The sequence below is a fragment of the Panicum hallii genome, chromosome 6 (genome assembly GCF_002211085.1).
Source record: "Panicum hallii strain FIL2 chromosome 6, PHallii_v3.1, whole genome shotgun sequence".
NCBI classification, from domain to species: Eukaryota; Viridiplantae; Streptophyta; class Magnoliopsida; order Poales; family Poaceae; genus Panicum; species Panicum hallii.
The window spans coordinates 2,829,617-2,843,617 of record NC_038047.1 but is presented as its reverse complement, the minus strand read 5'-3'; the positions used below and the strand labels follow the sequence as shown (position 1 = coordinate 2,843,617).

General features: G+C 47.6%; 1 protein-coding gene across 1 annotated transcript; it reads left to right on the top strand.

The window, feature by feature from the left end:
• Window positions 1-6,294: 6,294 nt before the first annotated feature.
• Window positions 6,295-8,587, top strand: LOC112897072 (caffeic acid 3-O-methyltransferase). The gene is made up of 2 exons (XM_025965265.1): window positions 6,295-6,831; window positions 7,612-8,587. Exons 1-2 carry the CDS (start codon window positions 6,419-6,421, stop codon window positions 8,282-8,284), a joined length of 1,086 nt encoding a protein of 361 aa, XP_025821050.1. The 5' UTR covers window positions 6,295-6,418; the 3' UTR covers window positions 8,285-8,587.
• The last annotated feature ends 5,414 nt before the right edge of the window (window positions 8,588-14,001 follow it).

The window sequence follows — 14,001 nt, the reverse complement described above, 5'->3', positions numbered from 1 at the left end:
CTGATATTGTTCTGTTAATAGGAATGTGAGCGCAACACTAGCAACAACTCATTAACCTAGTTTTCCGGCTGGTGTGATGTCACCACTTATATGTATATATATATTCCTTTCGTTCCAAATTATAAATCGTTTTAGCATTTCTAAATGCATAACTTTTTCTATGTATATATAGATATACACTATGTCTAGATATATAGAAAAATAATATACCTAAAAATACCAAAATAATCTATAATTTGGAACGGGAGTACAAGTACGAGTATACACGTACGTACCCTCTGTTTATATCATGCGTGCTGAGCCGTTCACATCCCATGTTGGTGGTGGAGTACTGGACTAGCAGGTAGAGACGCTGTCAGTTGCCGTTAGGAAAAACACCGCTGATGAACCAACCTTCAGCCTGTGCATCATCCAGTCGCTGTAGTACCACACCAGTGGTGTCTCAACACCAGTGGAGCAAAGATTTCATCCCCGAGACCGAGAGTGGATGATGAGTTATATACCTGCGATAAGAAAATTAGTTGCTGGTTCTTTCAAAAATAAAATAGTTGCTGGCTTGGTGGATGGCGTTAGGTGAGGAACTGACGTGCGTGGCAATCATTCTTGTCAGCACTACTGGTGCAGCACAAAAAAAGTTCTTCCGCACGGGTACTCGGGTAGCCTACCTACCACCAGAGTGAGAGGGACTAGGGAGGCGCCGGTGGGCCCTGAGCAGGTCGGCAGTGAGGCAGCATTGATAGAATTAAAACGGATCTCTAACAGTAGATCGAGTGGGTGCTATACATTAACATGAGATTAACAACATGTATGGTTTATATCTGAGAGAACATGAACAGAGGGAGGGAGGGAGGGAGGGAGAGAGGGATCGACTGTCGGGCTTGGTCGAAGAGGCGTTGGAGTTGGAGTAGGGATGCAGTGCGGGCAGTGAGGTTGAGGAAGACGGTGGCGTAGCCCAGGGGGCAGACTTCCCATCGCCACAGCGCCGCTCAAATCGGGTCATTAGGGTTTCAGTGTGTTCGGGTGAACCTTGGGCAGTGTGTCCCTAGCCTACCTTTTCTTTTTACGACGCTACGCGACAGGGGCCCACCAACCGTGTTGGGTTCGGTGCTTCCAATCAAAGCACGATCAAGGAGTCCGACACGGTCGTTGGACCGTATCGGATGAGATCAATCCTAACAAGCATCTCTCAAACTTAAAAATATTTCAAAACTAGACAGCCCAAACTCGACAAGGAGCAGTTGAGCTCTCATAATATCTCTTCCGTAAAATCGGGTAGTATAATCCTTAACAAATATATCTTTTTGTTACTAAAGCGCACTGTAAAAATAAAAGGAAAGTCATTAAGTTCCCTGGTTCATGAGGAGTGAAATTGAGAAAGGTCTAAGTTATATATGTTGGTGGAACCACATGTAACAATGAAAGAACAGGCGCCGGATCTTGAGCGTTTTTTTCAATGAACAACACTCAACGAGTGCGTTTCTATTGATATAGCAGAGAAATACAAGGTTATATCCCTGGGAGGCCATAACCAGACAACAAAAGAAAAAAATCACAAAAACCACACCAGCGGGTTGGATTGGAGTATCAACACGCGCCGAACTCAACACTACTCAACAACTCAGACCGGTTGGATTGGGACATCGACGCAAGCCGCACAACTCGTCTCCACGAGACAACTTTGGCCGGTCAGAAAAACTCCGCAAACATCCACACTCATGTAATCGCCGAGAACCTCCAGGCGTGATCCTGCGTCGATAGGAAATCGAAAGATGCAGATGACACCACACCGGGAAGACCACCTCCATGCGGGACCCTCCGCCGCCATTGCCGCTGCAACACCAACCTCCACCTGACGAAGTGATACCACCGAAACCAAACCTCTCATAGGCTGCCTCGTAGTCGCCACCACGATAACACAACGCGCAGGGGCCTCGCCACATCCACCGTTGGACCTCATTCTCGTCGCCTCGAAAAATCACCATGCACGGGGGCCTCACCACGCCTACCACGTTACTCCACGCCACGGTTCCGTTTCTTTTATCGTCGTCAGGGTGGTGAGCAATGTTGCCCTACGTGCCCCGATCTCAATGCCTAGCCGCCACCATAGGCCGACCTCACCTCATTGCTTCACTCGCGAACATAACCTCCGGCGGCGTGCCAGCAAGCCGAAGAAGTCGCTTGCGCCATCTTCCGACGATGTACCGCATCGGATAGCCCAGCCAAGCACCATGGTCTGTTGCAAGCCAAGTCGTCCCAAGATATCGGTGCCGCAAGCGCCATCCTTTGAAGCCGTCCCACACCGCACTGATAGTTGCCAAGCAACGCCAGCCGCCGCGGTCCGCTGCAAGCAGCCACAACTGATGAACATGCGACAACCTTCGGCCACCACCATAGCTGCGAAGGCAACCACGAGGGCTCGGCAACACCCATTCAATTTGCCACGCGGTGGAGTTGCCAACCCCTTCTGCTGCCGCCCATGACCAATGGACCAGAAATGCCTCAAGTCTAGATGGGTCTTAAGATACGACACCTCCAAGGAGGACACGACGCCAAGGCGCCGCCATCGCTCGCCCAAGATCTAGACAGGGTTTTCACCCAAAGAGCCCCGTGCAACAAGGTGATAGCTCCAAGATGATGCCCCCAACGGGAAAACGACGCCCACGGGCGCCGCTGTCATCTATGCCAACAAGAAAGCCGGCAAGGGCTTTCGTCCGGAGCATCAACCTCTCGCAACACGCTCACTGCTTGGCACTCCCGGACCACAGCCACAACAGCCCAACCAGGGCGGCGCCACCGCCGCGCCTCCGTGCACCATGCTGCTGCCGTACCTCCACCTCTGCTACGCTCACTGTCTAGGAGCCTTTTGAGCAACCACGGCCACCGCCGCCTCCTCGCACCATGCAGCAACTCCGTGAAGCACATGCCCGTCGCTACTCCATCTCGTCGGCCCGCGCTGACCGTGCAGCATGGTCTTGTCGCCGGCCGTCGGCCGCCACCACCGCGGGGCCTAGTCGGCCACTGCCGGCCACCGCCGCGCATGGCCGCACACGGCCTTCTCACCCCGCAGCAGGGCTCCGCAGTCTGCACTCCTTGTGTCCGGGTGACACCCACGCCGCCACGTGGCCACCACAGGGCCTGTGGGAATGGGCGACGTGGAGCCCCGCCGCCGCCCTCCTCGCCCCAGCGGCCTTCGCCCGTGGCCGCTGCAGCTGCCGGCCCCGCATCCTCGGCTGCCGGCCACGCAGCTCCTTGCCAGCGCGCCGCACCTTCGTGCCCTCTTGCGGCTGCCTTCGCGCCCACGCTCGGCCGTAGGAAACCACAAAATCCTAAACTCTAACACTAGCCCGAACAATATGCCTTTGTCGAAATCCGTTGGAGATGGAGAAGACACATCGGATCTCGCTGATGGACGACAAGAAATCGGTGAAGATGAGAAGGCAAAAAAAAATTTAAGTGTTGGCAAGAGAGATCATAGGGGGTGCAAATTGCTGGTCCTATGAGCAACATTGACTGTCTTTAGTTCAGTTAATTCAACTAATTTTTAAATACATGGGTTTAAAAAACTAGTTCAATTAAATAAACTAAAGATAGTAGATTGTGACCCTTAGGACACTAATTTGCACCCTTAGGACTCATAGCTACTATGTGTGTTTTATCACTATAAACTATATATAGTTGGAATGCGCACTATAAGCAAAAAGGAAAATCCTTAAATTTTATAGCTTTTTAATAGAAATAGAGAGATATCTATGTGTGAGCTTCAAGAGCTCACTCAAAGTGAACTCTGCAAATTAATCGAAGAAGAGGGTGCCATTGTGTCAGCTGATTTAAGAAAAAACCACTTTCCATTGGCAATTGGTGAGAGAGGAGCTAAATTTGGCTGACGGGGACTTCTTTTTTTTTGAGCAAGAGCTTGATCCAATCGCTACCTCCCTCACTTTCTTCATTTCACATACCACTTTCTTCTTTTTGCATGGTTGTTGATTCACGTTTGTGCACCACCGCGAGGTTGAGTGATGGGACGAGACGTGAGTCGCGACTCACGTGCTCGGGAATGTCCATCATCTGAGATGCCCTTCACGAGCGCCGGATGGTGATCTGGAAAGGAGAGTGACGAGGCTGGAGGGATGAAGAAAAGCTTCGGAGATGGGGGAGGAAGCCAGCGGAGTTAACGCTGGAGCCTACTTGTCGATGCCAAACTTTTATGGGGAGCTGAGTGATACGAGAGCGAGGAAGCGGAGTCAGGATAAGAAACGTCGAACATTTTAAGTAGCTTAGATATACATAAAGAAGTAAAGGTAAAAATATAGAGATAGAGATAGAGATATAGATAAATATAGATATAGATATAGATATAGATATAGATATATAAGATAAAGATAATTCTAGCAAATCAATTGTTCATGGTTTTACATGGTTAAACTACGCTCACTAAAAGCGAAGGAGGCGTAATTGGGTACTAAAAGCGAATTAGGAGGAGTAACTGAGTAAATATAGAAAATCCAAAAATGCAATAACCCCAACGAAATGATGAAGGCCCCCGAGTCGCTCCTCACAGCAACTCGGGCGGCGCCCAAGCCGCCACCGCTGCGAGCCCCTGCTCCCCCCATCCCTCCCCTCGCCATCACCCGAGGAACCCGGCGGAATCCTGCTCGGTTGCAAAGAAGGCGGTGGCGAGACCTCCTTTCTCCTCCCAGCAGTGCTTCTTCTCCGGTGTTGGTGACGGTCGAGATTCCGATCCGGCGGCTCGCTTCTGGCCGCTGCTCGCCTACTTGTCCCCGCATGGTTCTTCCTCGTGGCCGTCTCCGTGCTGCTCTGGATCTCGCCCCCACCCGCGGGCGCAATGAGTCAGGCAAGGCGGCATTGGATCCTGGGCCGGTGAGGCCGGATCCGGTCTCGCCCGGGAGCCGACGCGACGCCAGAAGGGGCCTGGGCAAGTACTTGCTGGTGGGTCGCGAAGCTTCGGCCGTGAGGCGGACCGCCGGCATCGAGGCACTTGCTGCGCGTGCTGCTTAGGAGTATGTCCGGCGGTGTGCAAGGCAACGGTCTCTTTGTGTTCGACCATCTAGCGTAGGCATGTGCGGATTGCCTCCAGGGAGCGCAGGGAGAAATCTCAGCCCGACTTCATGCTGCCGGCCGGCAATGGAGTTACTTCTTGCGCCGTTTTTCTCCTTGGAGGATTTGTCGATGTCCTATCCTACTTGCAGATCCATGGATTCTACGGGAAACCGTTCGAGGAGATTCTTTTCCTGGCATTATGCTGCCGTCGGCATTGATTTCCCTCGCTTGAGATGATGTCGATATCTCCTCGTACCCATGCGCTAGAGGGAGGTTTATTTGAAAAGGGTAAGCAATAGATAATTTGGATATCAAGTTTCTAAGCAGACAAGAGATGTAATGGATTGACGCTAGGTGAAGACATTGCAAGGTTGAAGCGGGAAAAAAAGATTGAAATTTAGTCTTCCAGCTTTCTTCTCTTTTTTATAGCTTTCTCTCTTATATTTGTGAAATCTCTTGTTTGAGATTTAGAGTCTAAGAACTCATGCGAGGCAAGTTAGATATAGGGGTTGGGTTAATCCTCCTGCCGCCGCCATCCCGGACCAACCTACTCGCTCCATGTGTAGGCATGCACGGCGCTCATGTCAGTCGCTCCAACCTTTCCGCCCACCAAATCGAACTCATTTTCCCACATAAAATTCTGCATAACTTCCACCTAAATCTTCACAACCAAAGGTTAGAAAAACACACGACCAGTCAGCTTTTTTATATATTCTTCAGTCTTGAAAAGGGCAACCACATGTCCATACTCAAGACCAGTGTACACGTCACTGTCATCCATCACACTACCACAGACTTTGTAGCCGAGTGAACCGAGTTTTCTCACTGCACGCAACACGTCAGCCATGCACAGGCTCGCAACCACTTCAACTGTGGTTGGCCGAGCACGTCGACCTCGCTCCAAATCTTCTACCCACTTGACGACTCACACGCAATAAACCTAAATCTATGTAGATTAACATAATCATCACCACCAACACCAACAAATTGGTGGGCCCAACTTATCTTAACCACGATCCATGCATCATTACGCGTTGCTAGTGAGCTAGCTGCTTTTTCATTCTCAGTGCCATGCATCTTTCAAGCTAGCTCACCTTTGAGTATCAAGAAAAAAAAAGCTTGCTCACCTTTTTCGTTCCAACAAAAAATTCAGCTGTGAAAATGGGAGAGGAAAAAACAGCAGTTGGTGAGGTGGTTGGTGAAGCCTCCGACCCCATATAACCCCTCTCACCTCCCGCCTCTCCTTCCCAGCACTGAGCGCACGCCACTTGCCTCTCGATCGGTCTCAGCTCAACGCCGGCAAGAAGCCCCCCCTCCTCCCCCCTCGCCGCCGGCAGCTAGACCCAGCAGCCAGCCAGCCATGGGCTCCACCGCCGCCGACGTGGCCGCGGTCGCGGACGAGGAGGCGTGCATGTACGCGCTGCAGCTGGCGTCGTCCTCCATCCTGCCGATGACGCTCAAGAACGCCATCGAGCTGGGCCTGCTGGAGGCCCTGCAGAAGGACCCCGCGGCGGAGCTCGCGCCGGAGGAGGTGGTGGCGCGGCTGCCCGCGGCGCCCGCCAACCCCGACGCGGCGGCCATGGTGGACCGCATGCTGCGCCTGCTCGCCTCATACGACGTCGTCAGGTGCCGGATGGAGGAGGGCAAGGACGGCAAGTACTCGCGCCGGTACGCCGCCGCGCCCGTGTGCAAGTGGCTCACCCCCAACGAGGACGGCGTCTCCATGGCCGCGCTCGCGCTCATGAACCAGGACAAGGTGCTCATGGAGAGCTGGTGAGTCTCTTCGATCGATCAATAATTGTTGCTGCAAGAGCTTGCTTTGAGCTGATCAATTAGTTTTGTTTTGTTTTGTTTTGTTTTCTCTTCACTAAACTTAATATGGTGGAGTGGTTGTAAATTGCAACAAGTAGTAGTACAAGCTTGAAACGTAGTTAGGTTATCCATAATGTTTCTCTAAATAGTAAATGGATACAAAAATATTTTCTTAAAAAATTGGAAAAGTATTAAAAAGTAGGAACGAAAAGTAAGCAAGCACCGAAGTTGTCTCCACTCTCCATTGGGTGAGACTTTTGCGAACCTTGTAGAAGGAACATAGACAGCTAGCTCCCTTTCTAGATTTGGATCCAGGGCCGTCGATCACCGGATTCGATGGCTCAGATGGATCAAGAAATTCTCCCAATCCCACCACGAGGATTGGAAAATGGCCACTCTGTTCTGGACAACAACTGCAGGTGAATCTTCAGAGTTCAGACAGCCGAATTGTTTGATGTAGAAAATAAGCATATGGACAGCCGGCCACTGACTAGTATTTGGCAATTGGCATGTTGGCTGATGCTGATAGATTCTTGCCCTGATCCTTCTGGAATTTGGACAGGCATTAGGAGCAGTACTCTCTGTTTGGCAAATTTTGACCAATTTAAAATGTTCATACTGTTTCATACTGATGAGTGGCTTCAGACAGTTTAGGTGACAGTAGTATACACCACCTGATCAATGTCTACTTATTCTGCAGCATCACTTTGTACTGATCTGTAACCAAATTCTTGGTGTCAGGTACTACCTGAAGGACGCCGTGCTGGAGGGCGGCATCCCGTTCAACAAGGCGTACGGCATGACGGCGTTCGAGTACCACGGCACGGACCCACGCTTCAACCGCGTGTTCAACGAGGGCATGAAGAATCACTCGGTGATCATCACCAAGAAGCTGCTCGAGTTCTACACGGGCTTCGAGGGCGTCGGCACCCTGGTGGACGTCGGCGGCGGCATCGGCGCCACCCTGCACGCCATCACCTCCCACCACCCGCAGATCAGGGGCGTCAACTTCGACCTGCCCCACGTGATCTCGGAGGCGCCGCCGTTCCCCGGCGTGCAGCACGTCGGCGGGGACATGTTCAAGGCCGTGCCCGCCGGCGACGCCATCCTCATGAAGTGGATCCTCCACGACTGGAGCGACGCCCACTGCGCGGCCATCCTCAAGAACTGCTACGATGCGCTTCCCGCCGGCGGCAAGGTGATCATCGTCGAGTGCATCCTGCCGGTGAACCCGGAGGCGACCCCCAAGGCGCAGGGCGTGTTCCACGTCGACATGATCATGCTCGCGCACAACCCCGGCGGCAAGGAGCGGTACGAGAGGGAATTCGAGGAGCTCGCCAAGGGCGCCGGGTTCACCGGGTTCAAGGCCACCTACATCTACGCCAACGCCTGGGCCATCGAGTTCACCAAGTAGATTTGAAGCTGCTGGTCGTTGCGATCGATGAGATGAGATGAGATGATCGAGGTGCTCCTGGTGGTCGTGGTGGTCGTCGTCTTCCTCTTGCTGCTTCCTCGTCCTTTTGCCGCGCATGTGCTTTTGCTTAATTTGCTTTCTTCATCAATCATCCTGCTGGCTGGCTTGCCTCCATGGCCACCATCGACCTTGTTTCCAAATTCTAATGGTTGTATGTATTGAGATGTCTCTGCCATGTACCCATTAATAACAGTCAAGGTTATGTATACACATACTTAATATGATGACATGATGATTCCTCTACTCTGCTTTGGTGAATCGACTCATGTTCTGTACCCATGAGCCATCGATGGTCTCTAGAAGAAAGAAAGAAAAGGGGAAAAAGACTTGTTTTCTTTTTGATGCCGGAAGTGGATATGTATGTGGGCTGCAAAATCAGTTTGTCTTGTTGGGCCCTTAGGGGGGTGTTACGTCCCTTCTCTGCAAGCTTTCTGGCCCAGTTTCATCGACATAGACGAGTGGGCCGGGCCTGTTTATATAGGCTCGCTCATCCTCTCGTCAACAAAACAGAAGACACTCATTTTGCGATTCCATTAAATCACCATGTTCACCAAGAGAGTTTAGAAATTACCATATTAATTGAAAAAAGAGAAAAATATACACCGTTGGATTTTATAAACATCTAACGGTCCAAACTAATCTAAAGAATCCATATCGAGTACAACTAATAAATATATAAATTCGAAATTAAAAGAAAACAAAATTATCTACAAGATATGGTGTGGGATGAAAATAGAAACATATTTATTAATTTGAACTCTACATGGACTCTACAATTCTACATTGGTAAGGTATAGTATGGAAAGGAAACAGAGAAAGATTATTTTTTTAGAGTTCTAGGGACGAGCCCCGTCTTTTCATTGCAAAAAGACCGTTCAAAAAAAAGAAACAAAAGAAACAAATAAAGACCTCACAAGCAAAGGACCGGACAGAACACCTCAGGTATTCAGCTAAAAGAAACAAAAGGAAAAAAGCTACTCTCTCTGCTAACTCCAGTAGACAGGCAGCTACTTGGAAGACTTCACCAGCTTTTCAACCAGTACGCAGAAGCATCTTTGTGTCCATCCCCAGGCCCTTGCTTGGCGATGTTGCAGGATTATCCTCCGTAATGAACCACTTCTTCAGGTTGTCAGGTATCGCAGCCGGATGATCAGCCGTAGAATTCTCGAAGAGAAACTTCGGAAGCTCCCCATTCATAGAGAGAGATCATTTCTTAACTATAGAAGACAACCATGGAGCAATCAAATATATTTTTAAATATTCTTAATTTACTTTACTTTTGTGTACATATTGCATCTGTGCGCTGACCATGATGTCCTCATCTTTGGCCACAGTTTGCCGCTGGCTCATGCGGATCCGTGGTACGGAAGTAGATTAGTAGATGAGAGCGGCTCCACCACGGGCAACGCCGGACCAGCTTCGCACCCTGCGACCTCCACCCAGTTCCGTCAAGCTATACCGTTGATGAGGCGCAGCCCCATGCCGCCGCGAGCAGCCGCGACATGGTACGCCGGCCCCACGGCCTTCGCCTCACGCCGTCGCAGCCTATGGATGAGCTTCAAGGCTCCGAGTCGCGTTCGTCTACCCCAGCGTGAGTTCCACCACTGTCGCCGTCGATAATAGCAAGTAGTTGTTTGGATGTCGAGAAATCCGAAAAATCACTTGAGCTGATCACTCATTAGAAATTCACCTATCGTTACTCCATGCTCCACATTACTCGTCGTTAGCCTGGTCCTAGATGGCAAGTCTATCATTGTCTCCAGAGCCGTGCCCTCCTCTGCAGCTCTCCTATATCCCATCCCCTCCAAGCCCTGCACCAAGATGGTTATACCTGGTGGGTCTGCATAGTTGAGCTCGAGCTCTTCCATATTGGCGAGCGCACTAAAGTAGAGTAGCAAGTCACTTAGATTGGGCAGCAAGGAGAGATGCGAGACTAGATGAAAGGGTTTGCTTTGGCGAGTAGGATTGACTTACTGTGCAGACAGGCAAAGGAAGTTTTAGTTTCTACACACGGAGAGAAACAGTTCTTGCTGAATCAATAGGGATCAAAACTCATCCGGCCAATTGGTCAAGTTGCGATATAAAAATAAAATTATCATATATGATCAAACAATATAGCGTTGTGGCAACATAGAAGAATACCGATCCTCAATGTGAATTGTTGCATTCCTTTTCCTGATTTTATAGTGGACAAAGTATAGTAATCTCACATGCAAGCAAAGTTTAGAAATATTTCATTACAATCCCAGTAAAAAGTATGATTAAATAGGTATCACTGAATTTTATGATGATTTTCAGTGGTCCGGAGAAAATCCAAAGAATCAATGTTGAATCGATTAACAAATAAATAAAATTAGAATCAGAAAAAGGAAAATATTAGTTGAACAAAGAGTTCAGGTTGAATACGATTAAATAAATATCTATATTTGAAATAAAAAATTAGTAGTTTGTTTATATGCGAACCGAGAAGCAAAATTGCTAAATAAAGGGCCTCTAACAAATATAATTAATAAATGATTATCATTTGGAATTAAAACAACTAAAACTATTTTTTGAATTTCTATCTAGATTGGGAAGCTAATTACTTGTGTAAAGAACTGATGTATAATATATTTCATTAATAATAAATTTTAAATTAGGAGTTATAGTTGCCACAATAATAATAAAAAAATTACACCATTAATTTGTATGATAATCTAATAGTCTATCTAAGAATACATGATAACTACAATTGATAAACGATGAAAGCTAAATTCAGATTTAAAATAATAGGAAGATTAGTAGTATCCTATATTAAATTGGAACCAAAATAGCAAAATAAATAGCCCATGTCAAAACCAATTAATCAATAACTAAATTCGAGAAAAGATATGAAAAGTGTATTTTAATTCTCATTAATATTTAGAATCATATTAATTAAATAGAGAGACCATGCAGAATATGTTAATAGATAAATTTTAAAATAAAATATTATACTCATACCTTTATGTTTAGTAGATAAATCTTGAAACAAAATAATGAACCACCATATTCTTCTACTAGAAACTTCAACATCAAAAAAAGGGAAGAGGTGACAAATGATAATTATGGACAAAATTATTGTCATGAACAATAAAACAAAATTATTTGAATAATTTATTTTCACTGAAGAGGTGACAAATGATAATTATGGATAAAATTATTGTCATGAACAGTAAAATAAAATTATTTGAATAATTTATTTTCAAGTAAAAAGAAGCCCAAACATTAGCACGAAAAAAGCTAGCTACCCGCGCTATATGCACGGAGTACCTTGCTAGTTAAGCAAACTAAGGAGTACAACACTGGTACTACCAAAAATATAAAATGACAGGCCATTTTTTAAAATCCAAAATTATTGGGCCATTTGAATGGAACAGTTCGCAGCCAGCAATGGTCGGCGCAGTCAGGGTCGCAGCATTTTCCGGCAGCACTACTGCGCGTAGCAGCAGCAGTAGTCGCCATTGCCGCCGCCCTTGCCCGGCGGAGGATGCCCGCAGCGCGCACGTCAGGGTTGGGGTACCCCTGCGCCTTGCAGACCTGATTGCACGCCTGAGTTTCACACGGCTTCCCCTCCTGCGAGGGGGAAGCAATTGCTATCTGCAGAACAGCAATCGGCAAATGAACCATCAAGATGAGATCATGGCGTCGAAGTCGAAACGGCATAACTAGGAAAAAAACAGAGAGAGAAGTATGCGTGCACACTAGGTTACCTTTGTCTCCGATCCCTGCGCGAGATGGGGTGACGAGAGCATGGCCACTGCTAGGATGGCCGTCATCATCTATATATCTATCCTTGTGTCTGACAAGCGCCGCCATGAGACTGGTGTTTGTTATCGTTGCTCTTGTGTTTCAGATGTATGCTGGCCATGGCGCCATGCTGCGAACATAACTCTGAATCCTCGCTGGTAGATTCTTTATTTGGTCATATGAAGTCGATCGAGGCCGTAGTATCTTCCTGACGATATGCTGAGACCTGTTTAGATAGAGTTTGTTTAGAAAGCATTTATTTCGGTCCTTTATCTTGAAAATGTATATTTAGATGCCATCTAATTGCTGCCTTTTAATAAATAATATAAGAGTATCTACAAGAGTCTTTCTAAATTTCACTCTCTAAATTACATTTGGAGAGCCTTCTGCATAAAAATGGTTATCTATATGTTTTCACTCTACAATTTCTATATCCTGTGTACACTCTAGAAAGCTATTTTTATTATCTATTTTTGGCTAGCGAGAAATACGGAATGGAGGATGGCTACATTTAAATAACCATTTAGAGAAGTTGTTGGAGGGTATTTTTTCATCAAAATCTCTATTCCTAACAATAGGAAAGATATAGAAAGTCTCTTGAAGTTGCTCTAAGGAACACATCTATTATCGAGTACATAAGATATGATGGCTTAATTAGCAGCCATGATGGCTTATCTGATGGATATCTGCATGCAAAATGCTCAATGGAGGATGATCGGTTTTCTTTAAGATAATGGAACAAAAAAAAACATCAGTGAAGGAGAATTGTTAGTAGGGGATCTGTAATTATTAACAACTTTTTATTCAAATCATTATGGCATGCATCTTTCAGTCAACTGGTTCCACTGCATCCATGGCAAGCCGTTTCCCCCCACAGCATTTTACAAAGCAGCAGCATATGTGAGCAGACTTGCACTTTACAACAGGATCGACGTACGAAGCCGCCTTACAGGCCCTGGTGCACGTCGGCTGATCGCATGTGCTACCACGCAGGTCAATACAGTTGACATCTGCACGATACCAAGTAAAATGTCACGATCACCCTTGTAACGTTGAGGGAGATGTGTAAAAAAAAACAAGTGAAAAGAAAAGAACCTTGTGCTTGCGCCGGATCGGCCGGTGACAAGACCATGGCCATGACCATGATGGCCGCCAAGAGCAGAGCCCTAGCATCCGCGTTTCCAAGGAGCGCCGCCATGGCTGTTTATTTCTAGTTGTTGCTAGCTCGATCTTGTGTTTGGATGTGGGGTTGCAACGCTACGCTTCGATGGCGGCCTGTACGTACTTATAAATTTGGAAGAGATAGAGTGCATTCTCTACTGCGGTTACGATTCTCTACTGGAGCAAATATGGCAGGGAACTCTCGCCATTATTTTACTCTCCAACTGCTGCTATCTTCTTTGCTACCAGCAGAAGCCTTATCTTTCTGTCACTAAATCATATGCTTCGTTTGTAGCAGTCATTTCTCGTGCAACGTATGTACTGTGTTTACATGTGTTCACTAAATCATATGCTTCGTTTGTAGCAGTCATTTCTTTGCTACCAGCAGAAGCCTTATCTTTCTCGTGCAACGTATGTACTGTGTTTACATGTGTTTGATATGCATTTGCATGTGGTGGAGGGTTAGATAGGCAAAGCCCGCCGCGAGAATCTAGCACAGCCTAAATTAGTTTGGTGATGAAATAAATCCATCCATCAAGTGGAGCCCTTGCGCCTAGTCTCGCTTTTGCGCATTCGGAAAGCCCAAACTGCGAGCCTCTCGGTCCAGTTTTGGGAGCCCAGCGTGACCATTCTTTTATTTACACGACCGCGTTACCATTCCTTTCACGGCGGGCGGAGGATGTGTGACACGGCAGCGCGCGGGGTGCGATGCGCAGAAGGGGATCCGC

Bases quoted from the DNA above. Each gene is read 5' to 3' on its own strand.
- LOC112897072 (XM_025965265.1), top strand. From the start codon at position 6,419: ATGGGCTCCACCGCCGCCGACGTGGCCGCGGTCGCGGACGAGGAGGCG. The intron at 6,832-7,611 runs GTGAGTCTCTTC...TCTTGGTGTCAG, and splicing joins AAGGTGCTCATGGAGAGCTG to GTACTACCTGAAGGACGCCG.